The sequence below is a fragment of the Mustela lutreola genome, chromosome 10 (assembly GCF_030435805.1).
Source record: "Mustela lutreola isolate mMusLut2 chromosome 10, mMusLut2.pri, whole genome shotgun sequence".
Lineage (NCBI taxonomy): Eukaryota > Metazoa > Chordata > Mammalia > Carnivora > Mustelidae > Mustela > Mustela lutreola.
Genome location: NC_081299.1, coordinates 62,062,377 through 62,079,299, shown reverse-complemented (window position 1 = coordinate 62,079,299; position 16,923 = coordinate 62,062,377). Strand labels below are relative to the sequence as shown.

The 16,923-nt window shown below is 39.2% G+C and overlaps 1 protein-coding gene across 1 annotated transcript in view; it reads left to right on the top strand.

The window, feature by feature from the left end:
* ERICH3 (glutamate rich 3) overlaps positions 1-16,923 on the top strand; it is a 113,146-nt gene that overhangs the window by 14,819 nt on the left and 81,404 nt on the right. The window contains exon 4 of the mRNA XM_059138523.1: positions 3,625-3,991. Coding sequence (XP_058994506.1) covers positions 3,625-3,991 — 367 coding nt within the window. The remainder of the gene's footprint in view (positions 1-3,624; positions 3,992-16,923) is intronic.

The following is a 16,923-nucleotide window of genomic DNA, read 5'->3' as shown; positions in this document are numbered from 1 at the left end:
TCTGCAGACTGAGTCCAACTCACAAATAGGGATGGAAGGATCTGGAGACATCTTGCCTGTCTGGGTTACTCAGAACTCTGAATTAGGGATATCCCTTTAAGTCGTCACTCTATTTGTCGTACATGCCCTCTCAGCCTTTCCTATCCCTAACGCCATGCTTCACTAAGTGTCTCACAGGAATTAAACTATTTAGGGAAGCTCATTAGGGAAGGTGGGAAAACAATTCAGGTTTGAAGTTAAAGCTTTATATAGGTGCTTTTCATTCTCCAGCTTCTCTGTGCTGTAGCTTTGAGGGACCTAAGCTAATGTTGGAGGATGTGAAGTATCAGGGTGCTCTCTTATAAACCTAACCATCTGCACAATTTGACCTGATGAAATGCTTACCTTACTTACTGTGGTTTTCTATGGGTAGATAAAAGAGAGGCATCAGATCATCATGCATGTTTATTACATCTGAGAGGAAGTCTGGATGACTTCACCTTTATTTGTGGGAGAAAAATAAACCCATGGGAAGATGTGCTCCTCCCAACCATTTGTCTGTTCCTTCATTTGCTTATTGAGCACCTACTCTGCGAGAGGCACTGTGATAGGTGCTCGAGATAAAATGGTGAAAGATATCGTATCTGTTCTTAGAGTCCGTAAAGGTCAATTACCTTTCTGATGGCAGTAACAACGTAAACTTTTGCTGTAATGGGCCAGAGAGTAAATATTTTCCTTGTTGTGGGCCATGAGTTCATGTTGTAATGACTCAGTTCTGCCTCTGGAGCACCAAAGGGGTCGTCGTAGATGATTCATGAACAAATGAATGTGGCTGTGTTCCAGTAAGACTTTATTTAAGGCTATGGAAATGTGAATTTCATGTAATCTTCATGTATCATAGAACATTATTATTCTTTAGATTTTTTCAAACCATTTACAAATAAAGCAACTCTTCTCACCTTGTGGACTGTACAGAAACAGGCAGGGGCTGGGTTTAGCCCTTGAGTCATAGACTCCCACCTCTGACCTAGGAGATGATCACTGGTAGTTTAGATCTGTGATTTCTAAGTCAAGCTCCTCTTCAACCGAAGTGGAGTTCTGTTTGTCTCCTGACCCCAAACCCCAGCTCCAGAGGTCTTTCTACAAAACAAAAATCTTTTTATAAATGTATGGTACAACTGGGGACATCTGGGGACTTGTTTTCCTGCGAGAAAATGAAAATGACTCCAGTGACTATTTGGTCTCTGAAACAGTTTAGATCAGTTTAGATTTTTTTTTTTCCCCTTTTTTTTCCCTTTCCCTATCTCCATACTAGAAATTAACATAAAAATTCTTTCTGGCTAAATTCCCAATACATTTTCACAGTGAGCGTTTTCTGAAGTGAAAATTAGTAGCTTCCTTGCAGTTTTCATCAGGGATGTGAAATTGTGCAGCTCACAGGGGTGGAGAACTCAAACTCCATTTATGAATTAATACATGCTGCCGAGAGTACCTTGCTATCTGCCGAGTGCCAGGGATTCTTTTCTACAAAATCCTGAGTATCTACATAGTGTATTTTAATTTCTTTTCTCATTCCACCAGTGAGCGAATACCATTTTCTATTTGCACAAATGAATTAATATGTAACAACTAGTACCTGTATAAGATTATCTTATTTACACCATCCTTAGGGGTTGGCAGCACTTGGGCAAATTATAATGTATTTCTCTAGTACCCCCTCCCTCCTGGCCAATTTTTATCCAGGTGAAATGTAGCAACAGGGAGCATGAAGGACACCATCCAACGGGAGCCACAGGCAGTGGGAGTAGACATCTGTGGGGGCAGATCTGGCTCAAGTCCCAGTTGTGGCTGCACAGTGATTTGGGATCTATAGAAATTCCTTGTTGAAGCATAAGATGACTTTCACATCTCTTGTCTTTTTTCTTGGACAACCTCTCCTTTTCTCTTTCTCTAACCTTGGTTCCCCAAAACAGCCTTGAGTCCTCAGACTCAGGATCGTGGCTATTGAACTCTATGTTCCCCCTGCTGGGATGGCTCTGATCTTTCAGGTCAGAAAGTTCTGATAGTGGAGGAAATTTGACTCCTGTGGCAACTCACAGGAATCATGGGGGAAGGAATGTTGTCATTGTTAAACAAAACAAAACAAAACAAAACAACCACTTGTGGGCTTTGGAATCAGACAGATTTGGATTTGAATCCTGTTTTTTTCCACTTAGGAGCTAAAGTAGAGTTCAAGCAAAATAATTAGCTCCTCTGCGTCTTAGTTTAAATAGCTGTGAAGTGGAGGAGAAAACCTTCCTCACAGAGTAGAGAGGAGGATTAAATGAGATAATGAACAGTTAGTAAGTTCCCATTAAATGCTGAGAAATGCATTGAGTAAGCGGTCTATAAAAATACTACCACTCTGACTAGATATTTAAGAAATCTGTTTCCTTCATTTATGCACCAAATGTTTATTGAATTGCTGTTTGCTTCTGAGAAGACCGAGAAATAAAATCCATGTACCACACAAAACAGAGGAGCTCACATTCAAGTAGAAAAGGTAACCATCTGCCAGTAAGTGCAGTCATGCAGAGTATGGGTGTAAAACAGAGGTATGTAGAGTGGGGCCCCCGATGTGGGAGACCTCAGCACACCTGGAGACATGCAAGAAAGAGGTGGGCAAGCTAAGGTTGAAAGATGCATAGAAGTTTGTCAAGTGGTCAAGGGAAGAAGTATGTTCCATTCACAGATAGTGCGAGATCTGGTTTTGCTAGTTTAGGATTGAAGAGGGGGAGAAAATGGTCACAGTGGGCCTGAGGAGAGATGCAGGGGTCCAGGGATGAGGGACCTTGAATATCATGTGAAGGAAACTGACTCTGACATACCCAGTGGTTCTTTATGATGTGTGGGAGAGCAGAATGCTGTTAGTGAACTGATGTCCAGTGCCCCTGTAAGTGTGATTGAGCTAGAGTAGAGATCCATGGAGGGCTCAGTCACCACAGATGTGTCCAACCTGTCCCTGAACCTGAGGCCAGAGATCAAGTCCTCAAAAAACAACGTGACAAAGCAAAATAGGACTCGGGATAGTGTCATCTAAGTTCAGTGCTTTAGGCTTCGTCCACACCAAGGCCCTGTCATGTAAATCTAAGCTTTTTCACGGAAGGCCTGCCTTCTCTGTGCTGGATTCGAATGCAGGTTCTATTTTAGCATCCTTCCCTGAGAAACTGCACCATCCCACCTTCTGGACTTCAGAACTATGGGCACTGCCTGCTGGGAGTGGGGACCTCAGTGGGAACAAGGATGGAGATTTTTCCAAAGAGGAAATGAAGTTATTGCCATGCTTTCGAGATCTGAATCAAAATCAAAACCCAAAACAGATTGAGAAAGACCTCTTTCTTTCCCTTGAACTTGGAATCCAGGGACTGTTTTACAACTGGAAACCCATGCATCACAGTGGCAGCTCTGGACTTTGATTATGATTACCTAACCCAGCCCTTGCTTCCCCAGGGCCTAGCAGGAAGCACACCAGCCTAAATAGGTGTGCGTGAGTGAGTGAGTGTATGTGTGTGTGTGTGTGTGTGTGTGTGTGTGTGTGTGTGTGTGTGTTTCAGATTACAGGTGCCTGGGGAACGCGCGCCCAGGGCAACAGATCAGGGGCCTGAGTTTCCTCCCACATTAGGGCCCAGAAAAAGGGGCTGGAAGCTGAGCTTCACTTCCAGCTTCCCCCAGGCTCGGTTCCAGCAGCGCTTGGGGCTCTCCAGAACCTCCGCGCTCGCCTTCCCTCCTCCCTTAGCAACCGCGAGGCTGTGGATACCGCCAGCGGGTGGGGGCCCGGGAGGCTACGGGGCAGCTCTGGGGCGGCGGCGGCCCAGCTCAGGTGCCCGGAGCTCGGGCGGCCGCAGTGCGGAGTCACCGGGCGAGCGCAAGGGTCGCTGCGCCAGCGCGCACGGGGCCCCGCGCACCCAACCTCCGCACCTGCCGCGGGGTCCAAAAGGGATCCTGCAAAAATGAGCCATTCTCACCCGGCTGGGTAAGTGACAACTGGAGCTTTTCCACCCCGCGGCAGGTGGCGGCTTCAGCCAGCGGCCCCTCCTCCTCCCTCCTGCAGCGGAGAAAGGGGCTAGAGGGGAAGCGAGAGGGAGGGCTGGGGAAGAAGAAACAAATAATAGGAATTCTGGGTTGCACTGAAGATGGCAGAAATCCCAGGCTTCCCATCTCCTCCCTTCCTTTCCTCGCTTCTTTCACCGACGTTCGCCTCTTTGAAATTTTCACTCTGGAAGGATTAAAAAATGGATGTGAAAAACGCATACATTAAGCAGGGACGTTAGCTGGGATCAAAAAGACCCTGTGGTGTGGGACATGTGCGTTTGAATGCAAAAGTAGAGGTCACCAAAATATGCATTCGTTTGGAGATTTGGGACTGAGAGAGAAATTTTCACTGTGGCCTCTTGCAGAGAAATGAGGTGTGAGTTGATTTAATGTCGAGGGAGGTTTTACTGTGAAGGGGGCCCCTTATTTCAGTGTCATGGGGGAATCTTTGAAAGTATTTTGACTAGGGAGGGTGGTGTGATACTGGAGAGGACGGAGAGAAGGAAGGAATTGTGCCCTCCTATGTTTACACATGATCTCCTGTTGCTTTGGGCAGGGTGACTCCTCAGAAGATGTATTTGGCAATTATTCAATCTATTCTAGAAAGTTAACACAGTCATTATTGGATGTTGTTTAAAAAAAAAAGTCTCTGTCCTTTTGTTGGAAGGGAGAATATCCAATTTCCTCCCGAATTAAACAATGTAATGCATATTAGATGGTTTTTTATTATGATACATCTAGTAAGCAGATAATATCCTAGTTGATCTTGCAACTAATTTGAAAATGTTTTCCTTTTTAATTGGATTTATTGCACATTTTCAAGAGCAGCAAATTAGTAGAGGACAACATATTTAAGATCATTTGGGGTTTGTGATGTCTAAAATGCCACATTAGTCGTTGTGTTTAGGATTGATAGTCGAACTTAAAGATTTTTATTTTTTAATGAATTCTGAGTGTAATGACATAAACAGAATGTTTGAAAAACTGGAGGTATACAAGGTGCCATGTTGGAAGTCAATTTCAGAACTCTTTTTGGAAAGCAGTGTAGCTACGACTAAACAAGCTTCTTCTCATTTTATCTCAAATTGAATTTAGTTTAGGTCCTTTGCCACTTTGAGGCTGAACTCCTGTGCAATTTTAGTTAGCCGGGGGTCATGTGGGATGTAAATGGCACTATTTTTCTGCAGCTGCTGTTTGCAGTATGTCCACATACGGGAAAATGAATGTGTCAGTCATGGTTGTCTTCCTATGTTTTTCAAATTTTTGGCTAAGTTAGAATCTTATTAGACCATTTAATCATCCATTTTAAAATGTGGAAAAACCTGTAGCTGCTTATTAAATTGTGCATGATTAAGATTTCAGAAACTGAAGTGAAATTTTTCTGAAGCTCCATTAGTTCCAACACATTGGAAAAAAGGAAAATTTATGATCTAGGGAAAGAGTATGCTTCATGGTACTCTTCAAGAAAGATACTAAGATGGCAACACTAATTTTGCACTAAAATTGTAAACTCCTGGAGAGTAGGCACCATGTCTTATTAATCTTTGTGTCTCCTTCACCTAGGACAATGTTCTGCATAAAGTAAAGCTCAGTTAATATTGAATGAATGGTGTGTTCTGACACTGTCTCTGGTCTAGAGGTGGATGTATTCACAAAGGAAAAGCGTATTAGAGCTGAACATTTGTACCATAAGCTGAACAAGTGTTTACCAAGTGCCATGTCATAGAATAATATTTTACATGAAATACCTCATTTAATTTCCCCACCCATTTCATGAGGCAGATTCTAGTCACCCTCATTCTCACAGGGAAGGAAACTGAGGTCTGAAAATTTTGAAAGGTCTCACAGGTTGGCAGGTGTCAGGGCTGGAAAGCAAAACCAGGCCATCCAGTTTCATTGCCTGTGCACTGAACAGTTACACAACTTTGTATCTCACGGCCAGTAGCTGAGATGTGTTGGAGCCCTAGATGCATAGAAATTCCTATCCAGATCAGACCAACATCTGACAAGTGATTCCTGTACATAACTATCTGGCATTTTGATATATAATTAGAAAATTATTTTGTAATAGTGGGTATATGTGTATTTTTTTGGTTTTAGTTCATCAAAAGTAAATGAAAACAATAAACACAAGAATAACAAACTCTAAATGCCTTAAAATTCATCCACGAACAAAATTATTCAAATTGCTGAAGTTTTTCGTCAATATAAGTAGTGATTCTTTTTCTTGACTATGCCACCATTTGGAAATAATAAAAGTTTCAGTAGCAAATAAAAGGTTTCATTAAAGCTGAGAAAGCTTTTCCATCATTGCTGAAGCAGTTTGTACTTATTACATTTTAAGGATAAATGGTAATGAAGTGCAGTGGTACAATAAAACAGAAATTTCAAATCCCTAAAATTCCACCAATCAGTAAGTGACGCCCTAATGCTTTCTCTTGGTGCTTCCTTTGAGTGCCACTGCTTACTTAATTACAGCTTGAAACACTTGATGTAAAAATTGCAAAGGGTCTGTGCTGACTTGGTTCAGAAACAGTTTGGAGTAAACAAAAGTGGTCTTAAAAACTTCTGCCAAAGATTATAATAGAGACTTTGAATCTGAGCTGCATTGTAATTTGGGGGAAGTCAACTATAAAACACCGCTCCTGGCACTGCCATCTCTAATGCAGTCGTTTCAGAGTGGAAAATTTCAGCTCATAGTCCCTCTAGTTTGCTAAATCTCACCCTGGGTTGCTATTGGTGTGTGTGCGCTTGTGTTTGTGGGTTGCGCACTAGTCCTGGAGGTAGAATGGGGATTTTATACCCCTCAGTCATGCATGAGGATAAAATGATACGGCTCTTCTAACTCCTTCAAAGGATCGTCACTGAATCCATGTGAAGTTGATTCCCTGTGTGAAAGATAAGCTTGGCTCTAAGTAGAGATAGTCACACTCGTCTGTAAATTTGCTTTGAGGAATTGGAAGAATGGGGAGCATTATGGTTTATGACAAGATAAAAATGCAGAAGATGTATGCTTGGAAAGATTGCTCCAAGGTTGGACACACTTTTTTTTTGTTTGTTTAGACTTATTAATGTATATCTTTTAAATGTAAACAAGTGTTTCTGTACTGACGGAGTACAGATCTGCTTCCACTTATGACGGGGTTATGATCCAATAAACCCCTTGTAATATAAGTCCAAAACGCACTTAATTCACCAAAACTGCTGAACATCATAGCTTAGCCTTGCCTACTTTCAATGTACTCAGAACACTTACGTTAGCCTATAGATTGGGGCAAAATCATCTCACACGAAGCCTATTGTATAATAAAGTGGTAAATATCTCATGCAATCTATTGAATGCTCTACTGAAGGTGAAAAACAGAATGGCTATCCGGGTACATACGGAATGGTTTAAGGGTATCAGTTGTGTATCCTTGTGACTCTATGGCTGACTGGGAGCTGCCACCGCCCAGCACCACCAGAGTGCATCATACCACATATCACTGGCCTAGCAAAAGATCAGAATTCAGAATGGTTTCTCCTGGGTGCTTATTGCTTTTGTACAATTGTAGTCAAAAAATTATAAGCCAAACCATTGTAAGTTGGGGACCATTGTATACGGAAGTATGGTATAGAAAGAATTAACACCTCCCTAGTACTCGCTGGTAACTCAGTCCTTCTTCATCAAAGGCAGGGTGAAAACTGCTGGGAATGAAATTGTCAATTTTTAGATAGTGGATATATATATCCAAAAGTGACAAAAAATTATAAGCCCACCATGTCATTTACAAATGGAATGTCCATTGCAGTTTGTCTCTGCCTTTTTTTGTTTGGTTGGTTCAACAGGGTACTTTTAAAAATTGTGATATAATTAACATATAACATTAGTTTCAGGTGTATGATATAATAATTCAATATTTGTATGTCCCACAAAATGACCAACACAAATACTTACATGATCTCACTTCTATGGGAAATCTAAAACAGCAACAACAAATGAACTAATAGATACAGAGACAGGGGAGGGGTGGAGGGAAGGTGGGGGCGATGTGAGTGACGGGAGTCAAAAGGTACAATCTTCCAGTCGATAAATCATTACAGCTAATAATACTCTTTTTTTTAAAATTTGAAAGTTACTAAAAGAGTAGATCTTAAACATTCTTATACACACACACAATTTGTACCTATGTGTGGTGATGAATGCTGACTAGATTTAAAATTGTGGCGTCTCTGCCTTCTTACCAAAGTGTACTGCTTTGTATGGCTGTAGCAACTTTCTAGTCTCTTCGTTGCTCACCACTCGCTCCTACTACCAAAATTATCTCTGTCACACAGGAAATCAGACTTGAAGTCATTAAATATTTAAATTCAAATTGGGTAGTTTCTACTCACCCTCTTGTCACATATTAACCATTTAACATCAGAAATAAATTCTTTCTGATTAAAAGAGATGAATTGAGTGTGTTCATTTGTCTTGACCTCTCTGATCATCTATTAGAGTCTGCTCTTTTTGTTATAGTTGGGATGTCTTCTCTTACCCCTTTGCTTAACAAACCTGTGCACATACATAGATGGAATTGGAGAGGGATTTGTTTATACATCACTCGGTTCTTTGAATTCCTTCAGAGTTATAGACCAAAAATCACATAGTGATTTATCGTCAAAAAGTGTTTTCAGGGGTGCCTGGGTGGCTCCGTGGGTTAAAGCCTCTGCCTTCAGCTCAGGTCATGATCCCAGGGTCCTGGGATGAGCTCTCTGCTCAGCAGGGAGCCTGCTTCCTCCTCTCTCTCTGCCTGCCTCTCTGCCTACTTGTGATCTCTGTCTGTCAAATAAATAAATAGAATCTTAAAAAAAAAAAAAAAGTGTTTTCAGGGATCTTTCAATGAGATCCTTCAATTGTATTGAAAGCAAAGTGTTGGAGTTTACTTGCGATAGTATGTGTTGCCCAGTCAGGAAGGCACTTGTGTTAACATTTGTGCAATTTAGGTTGCCCCTTTTATTTTCCAGGTATCCTCCTAAATTCAGTGCACCCTGATAAGACACCGGGTGGTGAGAGGTGTGCCCTTCTTTTGTAAAAATGGAAAGATGATTATAAAAGGGAAGGGGGTTATGGATCATTATGATGTGGAAGAGCATTTTCAGTCAGATAAGTTTTAGGCTAGCACCGAAGAAACTAGAGGGTCTAGAAATTAATTCCCCTAAAACTACCCTTGCCCGGGTTCCATTAGGAAAGTCTTTAGGTATCCAAGCAATGTGCATATCCCAGTATGTACACTTCTTGTATAGAGAACAGGGTACTACTGTCAGATGCAATCTTCTGTAGCATACCACATTCTTTCTCGCAATCTCTGCTGAAGAAAGGTATCTCTAACTGCGAAAAGTGGAGACTTCCCCAACTTACTTTGATTATTAGTAACTACAAAAAGTTTTTCAGGGATGGGCACCTGGGTGGCTCAGTGGTTAGGCCGCTGCCTTCGGCTCAGGTCATGATCTCAGGGTCCTGGGATCGAGTCCCGCATAGGGCTCTCTGCTCAGCAGGGAGCCTGCTTCCTCCTCTCTCTCTCTCTGCCTGCCTCTCTGCCTACTTGTGATTTCTCTCTGTCAAATAAATAAATAAATAAATCTTTAAAAAAAAAAAAAAAAAAGTTTTTCAGGGAGATGAGAAAATAAAACTTCTGTGACCCAATTTTCAAACCTAAAATCAGCCTCAAATAATCTGGGCCTAGGTGTTTATATATTTTCAAGACTCTAAGTTTCCAGAGACATCATTTTCAATGAAAATTTCAGATTCTGGAAGATAGTACTGAAATAATCTTTTTAACTTTAATTAATAATTTTGGCACAAACCGAGAGAAGTAGTATGCAGATTGAATTATTGGATCTTTCCTGCCAATGACTTATTCAGTTCCCCCCACAAATAGTTGAAAATAGTGTAGGCTTTGGAATGATTCCATAAATGTTCATGGGTTTAAAGTAAACTATTAAATTAGGTGGCGGTAAAATTTGTAAAAGAGGAAAAAATATCTAGGATTCAAAATTCATAAAGATCTGCAAGCATCTTTGTCACCTTTCCCTAAACTTGAAGTCCCAAATGATACATTATAAATATGAATTATATTTTTTGAAAGGATAAGGGAAGAGGACCATCAGCTGAGTCACAGTCAAAATAAAACCCTTGGCACCACAAACACAAATAAATACAGTGAACTGATAGACTTTTATGCTTTCAGATAAACTACTTAAGGTAAATGTATTTATATATACATTTATATATAGTTACCTTATTAAATTAATTTTTGGTTTGAGTGATCAATTGCTGGTCCTGGTTGCACTGAATAAGACTTGGGCAACGCCCTCTAAGGTGACTTATTTGAGTGTATAGACACTGCATTTTGATTTTTCTTTAGTTCCTTGCTTTGACCTACCTCCATGGTTCTGAAACTTATGCATACAAAGAATTACTGAGTGGTGCGGCATACACAAAACCATGAGTATCATACTTTTTGGATTAAGCTCATAATTTTTAAGAATATTTTTGACAATATAATACATTTGCATCTTGTGCTAACTACAACCCAAACGTTAGGTAGGATTCCACTATACCTCTGGTTTCTAACCACTCAGAAGCCATTTTTTTTTTTTTTTTTTTTTTTTTTTTTTTTTTTTAACTAGCTAGAAGCTCTACACAACTGTCTTCTTCCAGGAATTCCAATTAGGGAACGCATCCTTCATTGAAAACAGCATTGCTGCAGGTTGTTATATTAGCAAATATATTTGGATTAAAGTAATTCACCTGAGAGCTTGCATTTCTGGATTAATGTCTTTTCCAGAGAAAAAAGAAAAAGATGTTACAAGTTCAGTAGATGCAGCTTGTAAAATCATGCCTTACTGAGATTCTGTCAATATTAGGATTAGAGTTTTCTTGAGAGTCTTTGTCAAAGCATTGCTTTTATAGTGAGCCACAAGACACATGCTTTAAAAGTGAAGAACATTTTAAAGTGTAGATGTACGGGTCAGAGTTCCTTAATGACTTCTCATTTCTTGAGGGTCTCTTCTGACCCTTACTCTTCTTGTCTACTGGTTTCTTTCATATGGTTAACTCTTTTTTTGGTCTACGGGCAGATGACTGAGAGGTATAATTTCTTTTCCTGCTCTGGGGGATCTCTTTGGAGAGCTTCATTATCCTCTCCACATCTGTCCAAACTACCTACATGGAGGTGGTGGGATAGAGAAGGTATCTGTCCCCCTTTTGGATGGATCATCAATGACCCTTTTCTGTTTGCCAACACAGATAATTTGAAATCAAAGTGTGGGTTTCTGTGTACTCAAGAAATACATTCCTATTAGATTTCTATCTAAATCCATGTTATATCGTTCAGTTGGTCATCTTTTTCACTGTGCTTGTGTTTTGGGCTGAATTGTAACCACACCCAAATTCACATTTGCTGTGCTAACTCCCAGTGCCTCAGATGTGACTGTATTTTAAGATATGATCCTTAAGATGTAATTATGGTTAAATGAGGTCAATGGGTCATTCATCTAATATGACTGGTAATTATGGTTAAATGAGGTCAATGGGTCATTCATCTGATATGACTGGTGTCATTATAAGAAGGGGATGTTAGGACATAGACATACACACAGAAAGAAGACCATGTGAAGATAGAGAGGAAAAATGGCCATCTGCAAGCTCAAGGGACAGGCGTAGAATAGATTTTCCCTCATTGCTTTCAGAAGACACCAATCCTGTTGAGACCTTGATCTTGGACATCTACTCTCCAGAACTGTGGACAATAAACTGTTGTTTAAGCCCCAGTCTGTGATACTTCATTATGGCATCCCTCCAGCACTAATACAACCTGTTTGTCACTGCTGATGCTCTTTATTATGTGGTCCTGCAAAAGCTAAAGATGGCCTTTATGAGAAATGTAGCCCTTGGAAATGATTTAACAAAATGAGGCTCATGAAGAGTGGAGATTGGAAGCCAAAAGTTGAAAAGGGAGATAAAACTCAAAGCAAACAGAAAATATGATTAAAGCGCTAGTGAGAAGAAGTAATTAAGATAATAAGTCAATGATCTCTACTGGTTAAGTATTGAACTTTTCTTCTTAGTCTGATTCGTAATCAAATTACTCCCCACCTCTCAGCGTCTTACACTAGTTGGGCTAGAAAATTGTACATTTTAAGCTGGTGATCCATTTTTCTGTGACTGTTATTATTTTCTTATAATAGTAATAAACATTTATAAATTAATGAAAATTCTTAGGGCAAAATATTGAAACAAAGGAAAAACAGCAGGGAACTAAACAGACAATATAAATTGCACATAGTAGTTATGAAACAGCATTAAAAACTAAGGATTTTAAATTGAATTGAATCATAGTGTTTTATGGTAGCAGTTAATCTGACATTCTCTATATGCCATGGATTGTAATATTTTATATTTGTGAATATTATGTGGCTTTCATATTAAGAAGTTGTCTTTCTTCATAGCTTGCTTCAAGATGTTTACAATAATCTTGTTTCTGTTGTTTAGATTCAAATAAAAATAATCTGCTGTAAATTAGAATAACAAACTTGGAGGAGATCTCAGTGAGTCTCCGGGTACTAGGGATACAAGTTGTTTTTATTTTCTTCCTTATACTTATCTGTGTTTTGAAAAATTTCTACTTTGAGCAAAATAGAAAAGAAAAAAGAAAAACTGCTTGACATCCTCCCATTGATAATCATAGTAGGGTTTTTTGGTCATTTTATTTTTTCTCCATTTTCCTATGCCTATCTTACTTTTAAAGCTATACTGACAAAGCTATATTGTTTGAAAGGCTGTTTCTAAGACAGTACTATTTTTAAAGTTACACCAACAAGTAAGGAAGGGAATTCCCTCGGAGCATTCCAGTCGTCTTTATGTTTCCCTCATAACTACAAAGGTCTTGAGGGTAGAGACCATACCTCTCTACATATTTTGGTCTTCCATGTACTTCAGGACTATACCCTGCACTTGGCTCAGTAATTGCTGACATAAGCAATCCCCTTGAAATCAGTAGCTTGGAATCTCTCAAACTACCAGCAAATGGCTCTTTCACCATAATTTGTAGGGATTTATATGAGGTTATCAGTGTTAAATTTTTCTTTCCTACGAATTTTGTTTTCCTCTCAGTCAAACTTGACACTTAAGAGTTTGTCCAGACAGGAATCTTCCAGAATAGGAAATGGACTTAGGGAGTGAATGAGGCTGACCTGAGGCTGCATTCCATGTAGAGGGATATTGAAGTTCCAGTTCTTGGTGAAGAGATTAGCCCACAGAAGAAGAAAAGGGAAAGTCTGAAGTTTCAGGATGGAATGCAAGAGCATGGGGAAGGAACCAGATCCCCAAGTCCTATTTCAGGCAGCAGAGGAGGTCAAGAAGCAAGTTGGGAGACAAGGTCCAAGGAAAGGTAGAAAATGTTGGGGGAGTGTGGGTGGAAGGTTAGAGCATTTCAAAGGGAGCCACAAACAAGGACTTGAAGTCTCAGAAAGATTGGAACTGTCTGAAAGTCATCTTATTTTTGTGTATGTGTGTGTCCTTCTAAGTGAAAAGGAATGATATTCCACAGAGAAAATCAATGTTTCATTAAAAAAATATGAGATGAACATGCTACAGTAGGAAGAAGAATATTGTTGGGGTCAGATAGACATAGGTTTGAATCTCAGTTGTGCCTTATGGGGACGTAGGAAAGTTAATTTCCCTGTGCCTCACTTTCCTTTTTCAAAAATTGGGCTAATAAATACCTTCCTTGCAGGAATATTGGCACATATTAGAGACTCAGTGAGTGACAGCTATTGTGTGTCTATTTTGATCTTCATGCAAAACATAAGTTGCTTAAGTCTTTTTTGTTTTTTTCTTGTTTAATTTTTCCAGCTTTATGGAGATGTAATTGACATTATATAAGTTTAAGATGCACAGTATGAAGGTTTCATATATGTATGTTTTATGAAATGTTAGTTAACACATCATTAAATCTTTAGCATCTAATTCTTAAAGTACATCAGCTCTATGGTAACTTCCAAAATCCACTGAGCATTTAATATATGATAAGCAATTTGCTAGTTTTTAGTATTGACTCATTTAATGCTCTCAGTGATTTTCAAAAACAGCACTCTTATTATTTCCATTTTCAGAGGAAAATAGAAAGCACGGGGAAGTTAAGTACCTTGCCCCTCATTGCCAGTCTACTCAGTAGCTGATATGGTTAGATAGTTAAGAGTCAAACTGAGGAAACTGGACTCGAGAGGTGAAACTCTCAGCTTCCATACTCTGCCTCCTCAAGGATACTGGTGGTAGAATAATTTAGTCATGCTGTTTCCCTGCTTAAGACCCTCCATGGCTACTAGAAAACTGGCCACTCCCAGGCCTGTTGGGCATACCATCTTACAGGCCACTCCTTTGATTTTTAAACAACTGTTCCTTTTATTAAACCAAACTGTCCTCCTGTACTTTCCCTCATTATTTGGGATGCTCCTGCCTTCTTAGCATCTTTCACAGGTCAACCATTCACTTATCTGTCCACCATATGCTTTCTCTTCTTTAGGCTGAGCTCCTCAGGACTGTTGACGGGACCTTGTAGAACACACAGTTCAGTTTAGTGGTTCAAGCAGAACAGTTGCTGATTTGAATGGTGGATCTGCCTTTAACTAGTTATGAGCTGCTCATCTAAGCACTCTATTATTTCAGTTTATTCTTCCGTGAAGAGGGTGGATAATAGTACTTTTCAGGGTCGTTTTGAGAATTAAAGTACATAGCTCATGTTAGTAGAGTGTTTACTGTGTGCACTACAAAAATGTTAGTGATCTATAAATACTAGTGATGAAAATTATTGGTTCCTAGAACTTTCCCTCCTGTCACCTTTTCTCCAAACAGCATCTTTATCTCCCTTGGTTTGCATGTTATTTTTCCATTAATGCATATTTCTTTAAGTGTCCACAATTTATTTTTTTTCTCTCCAAAGAACTGAAATTCTTAAGCCTCCAGAGAAGAGCTTCTTTTGGGAACTGTCCACCTTGGGGAGTCCCAGGCCTACTGACTTCCCATGCACTAGTTTCTTATTGCCTCATCTGTGAACACTGCAAAACTATCTCGCCAGTAGTCAGCACAGTTGGAGACTAGTTTTGTTTTTACTAGTCACTTCAAACCATCATATTAAGGCTATAAATAAAATAATATTATGGTTCTCATCTGTCTGCTTCATTGGAATAAGCTGAATGAAATTGTAAATCAATATTTAGCATAATTGCTGAGATCTGGCAGGTTTGGATACAAATAAAAAGAATGAAGAATGTAATATAATATCATTTATATAATATTAGTTCAATCACCCTCTATAAAGTGGCAGGCAGCAGAGACTCATGGTCTAATTTTCGTTGGCAAAGAGTTTTCTTATAAAGGTTGGGAAAATAATTGACCCTTATGTCAATTACTCTTCTGTATTGGTCTTTCTTCAAGTTTCCTCAAAAGGTTTTTCTTTTTTTCCTGCCTCCCTAGGAAATTTCCTTTCAATGCAATTTTGTAGCATATTGCAAAGCATTTATTTGACAAAAACAAAACAACAAAACTAACATTGTCAGCATGATCATCCACACTGAGGATTCTGAATTTTTTTTAAAAAGCCAAAATATGTAAAACATGCTTTTGAACTTCTTGGCATAAACTACTTTCAGTTATTATCCTGAAGCAGAAGAGAGGTTACGATCCTTACACATTGATTTTTTTTTTTTTTAAGGTTGTATGTCAAGGAATTGGACCAATGTATTTTGTTTCCATGAACTGATTTATAATCTCATTCATTCGGCAAGTATTGAAGTGTTTACTGTTGATATGGCATCACCGTACAACTTGTGAGAGGGATGGATACATGGAGGGATCTTACATGAGTCTAAAGGGAGTGATCAAACATGATGAAAGAAATTCTGGTGCAACACAAGGACCCAAGGACAGGGACAGCTACAATTCTATGGGAATTCCTGTGACATCCTGGCATCTTCTTTTTGAGTCTTTGGACGTGAGTTTACTGATGAGCTGTGCCTCCTTTTATAACCTCAGTGTCCTGAATGTAAAATAGTAGAGTTGACTAGACCTCATGTGGTCATTTCTATAATCCCGTGGCTCCAGGTAAATACATTTCCAGACCAGTAAACTTAGATCATCCACTTCAGGAAGCAGTCACAGCATTTGACTTCATGGTGATAATTGCAAAAAGAAAATTGAATTCACCAGGGTCATGCATCTTGTAAGGGGTAGAATTAAGAATTTGACTGCAAGCTTTCTAGCCCTAGGTCTCATCCTTTTTTTTTTTTTTTTTTTTTTAATCTCATAAAATTTATTTTGGGCTGAAGTATTTGATATAGATTTATTTGCCTTTAATAGCTACAGGAAAATCATTGCACCTATTAAGAGTTAAGGTGTCTGGTGTTAAATTTTCTCACTCTTAAATGACAGAGATGTAGTTTTCAGTGATGGGAGGCTACACAGTTTATTTTTTTCTTTATTTGTCTGGTTATTTGTGCTGCTTTCAGTTATTTTGTTTGGAGAAGTTGTTCCCGTTTAGATTTTATTAACTTCTTTGCTAAGAATCTTTCTGAGATGCAAAAATCTTAGTTTTAGTTGGTTGGCTTGAGTGTGATGCATTTCCTCATAGAGCTGCAATTCTGTAGATTCTTACAAATCTTTTTGATGGACAGTGAGAAAGTCAAATGGGTCAAGAGTTAGAGCTCTATTGCTTGTGAATTGTAGCAAAATGGCAATCAAACCACAATATCCTATGATTTGTTTAACTTGCTTTCCCAGTACAAAGACTTGATAAGTGAGTTGCAGAAACATTTTATCTGGTTGTCATTGCTAGAAGCCTGTCTTGGCAG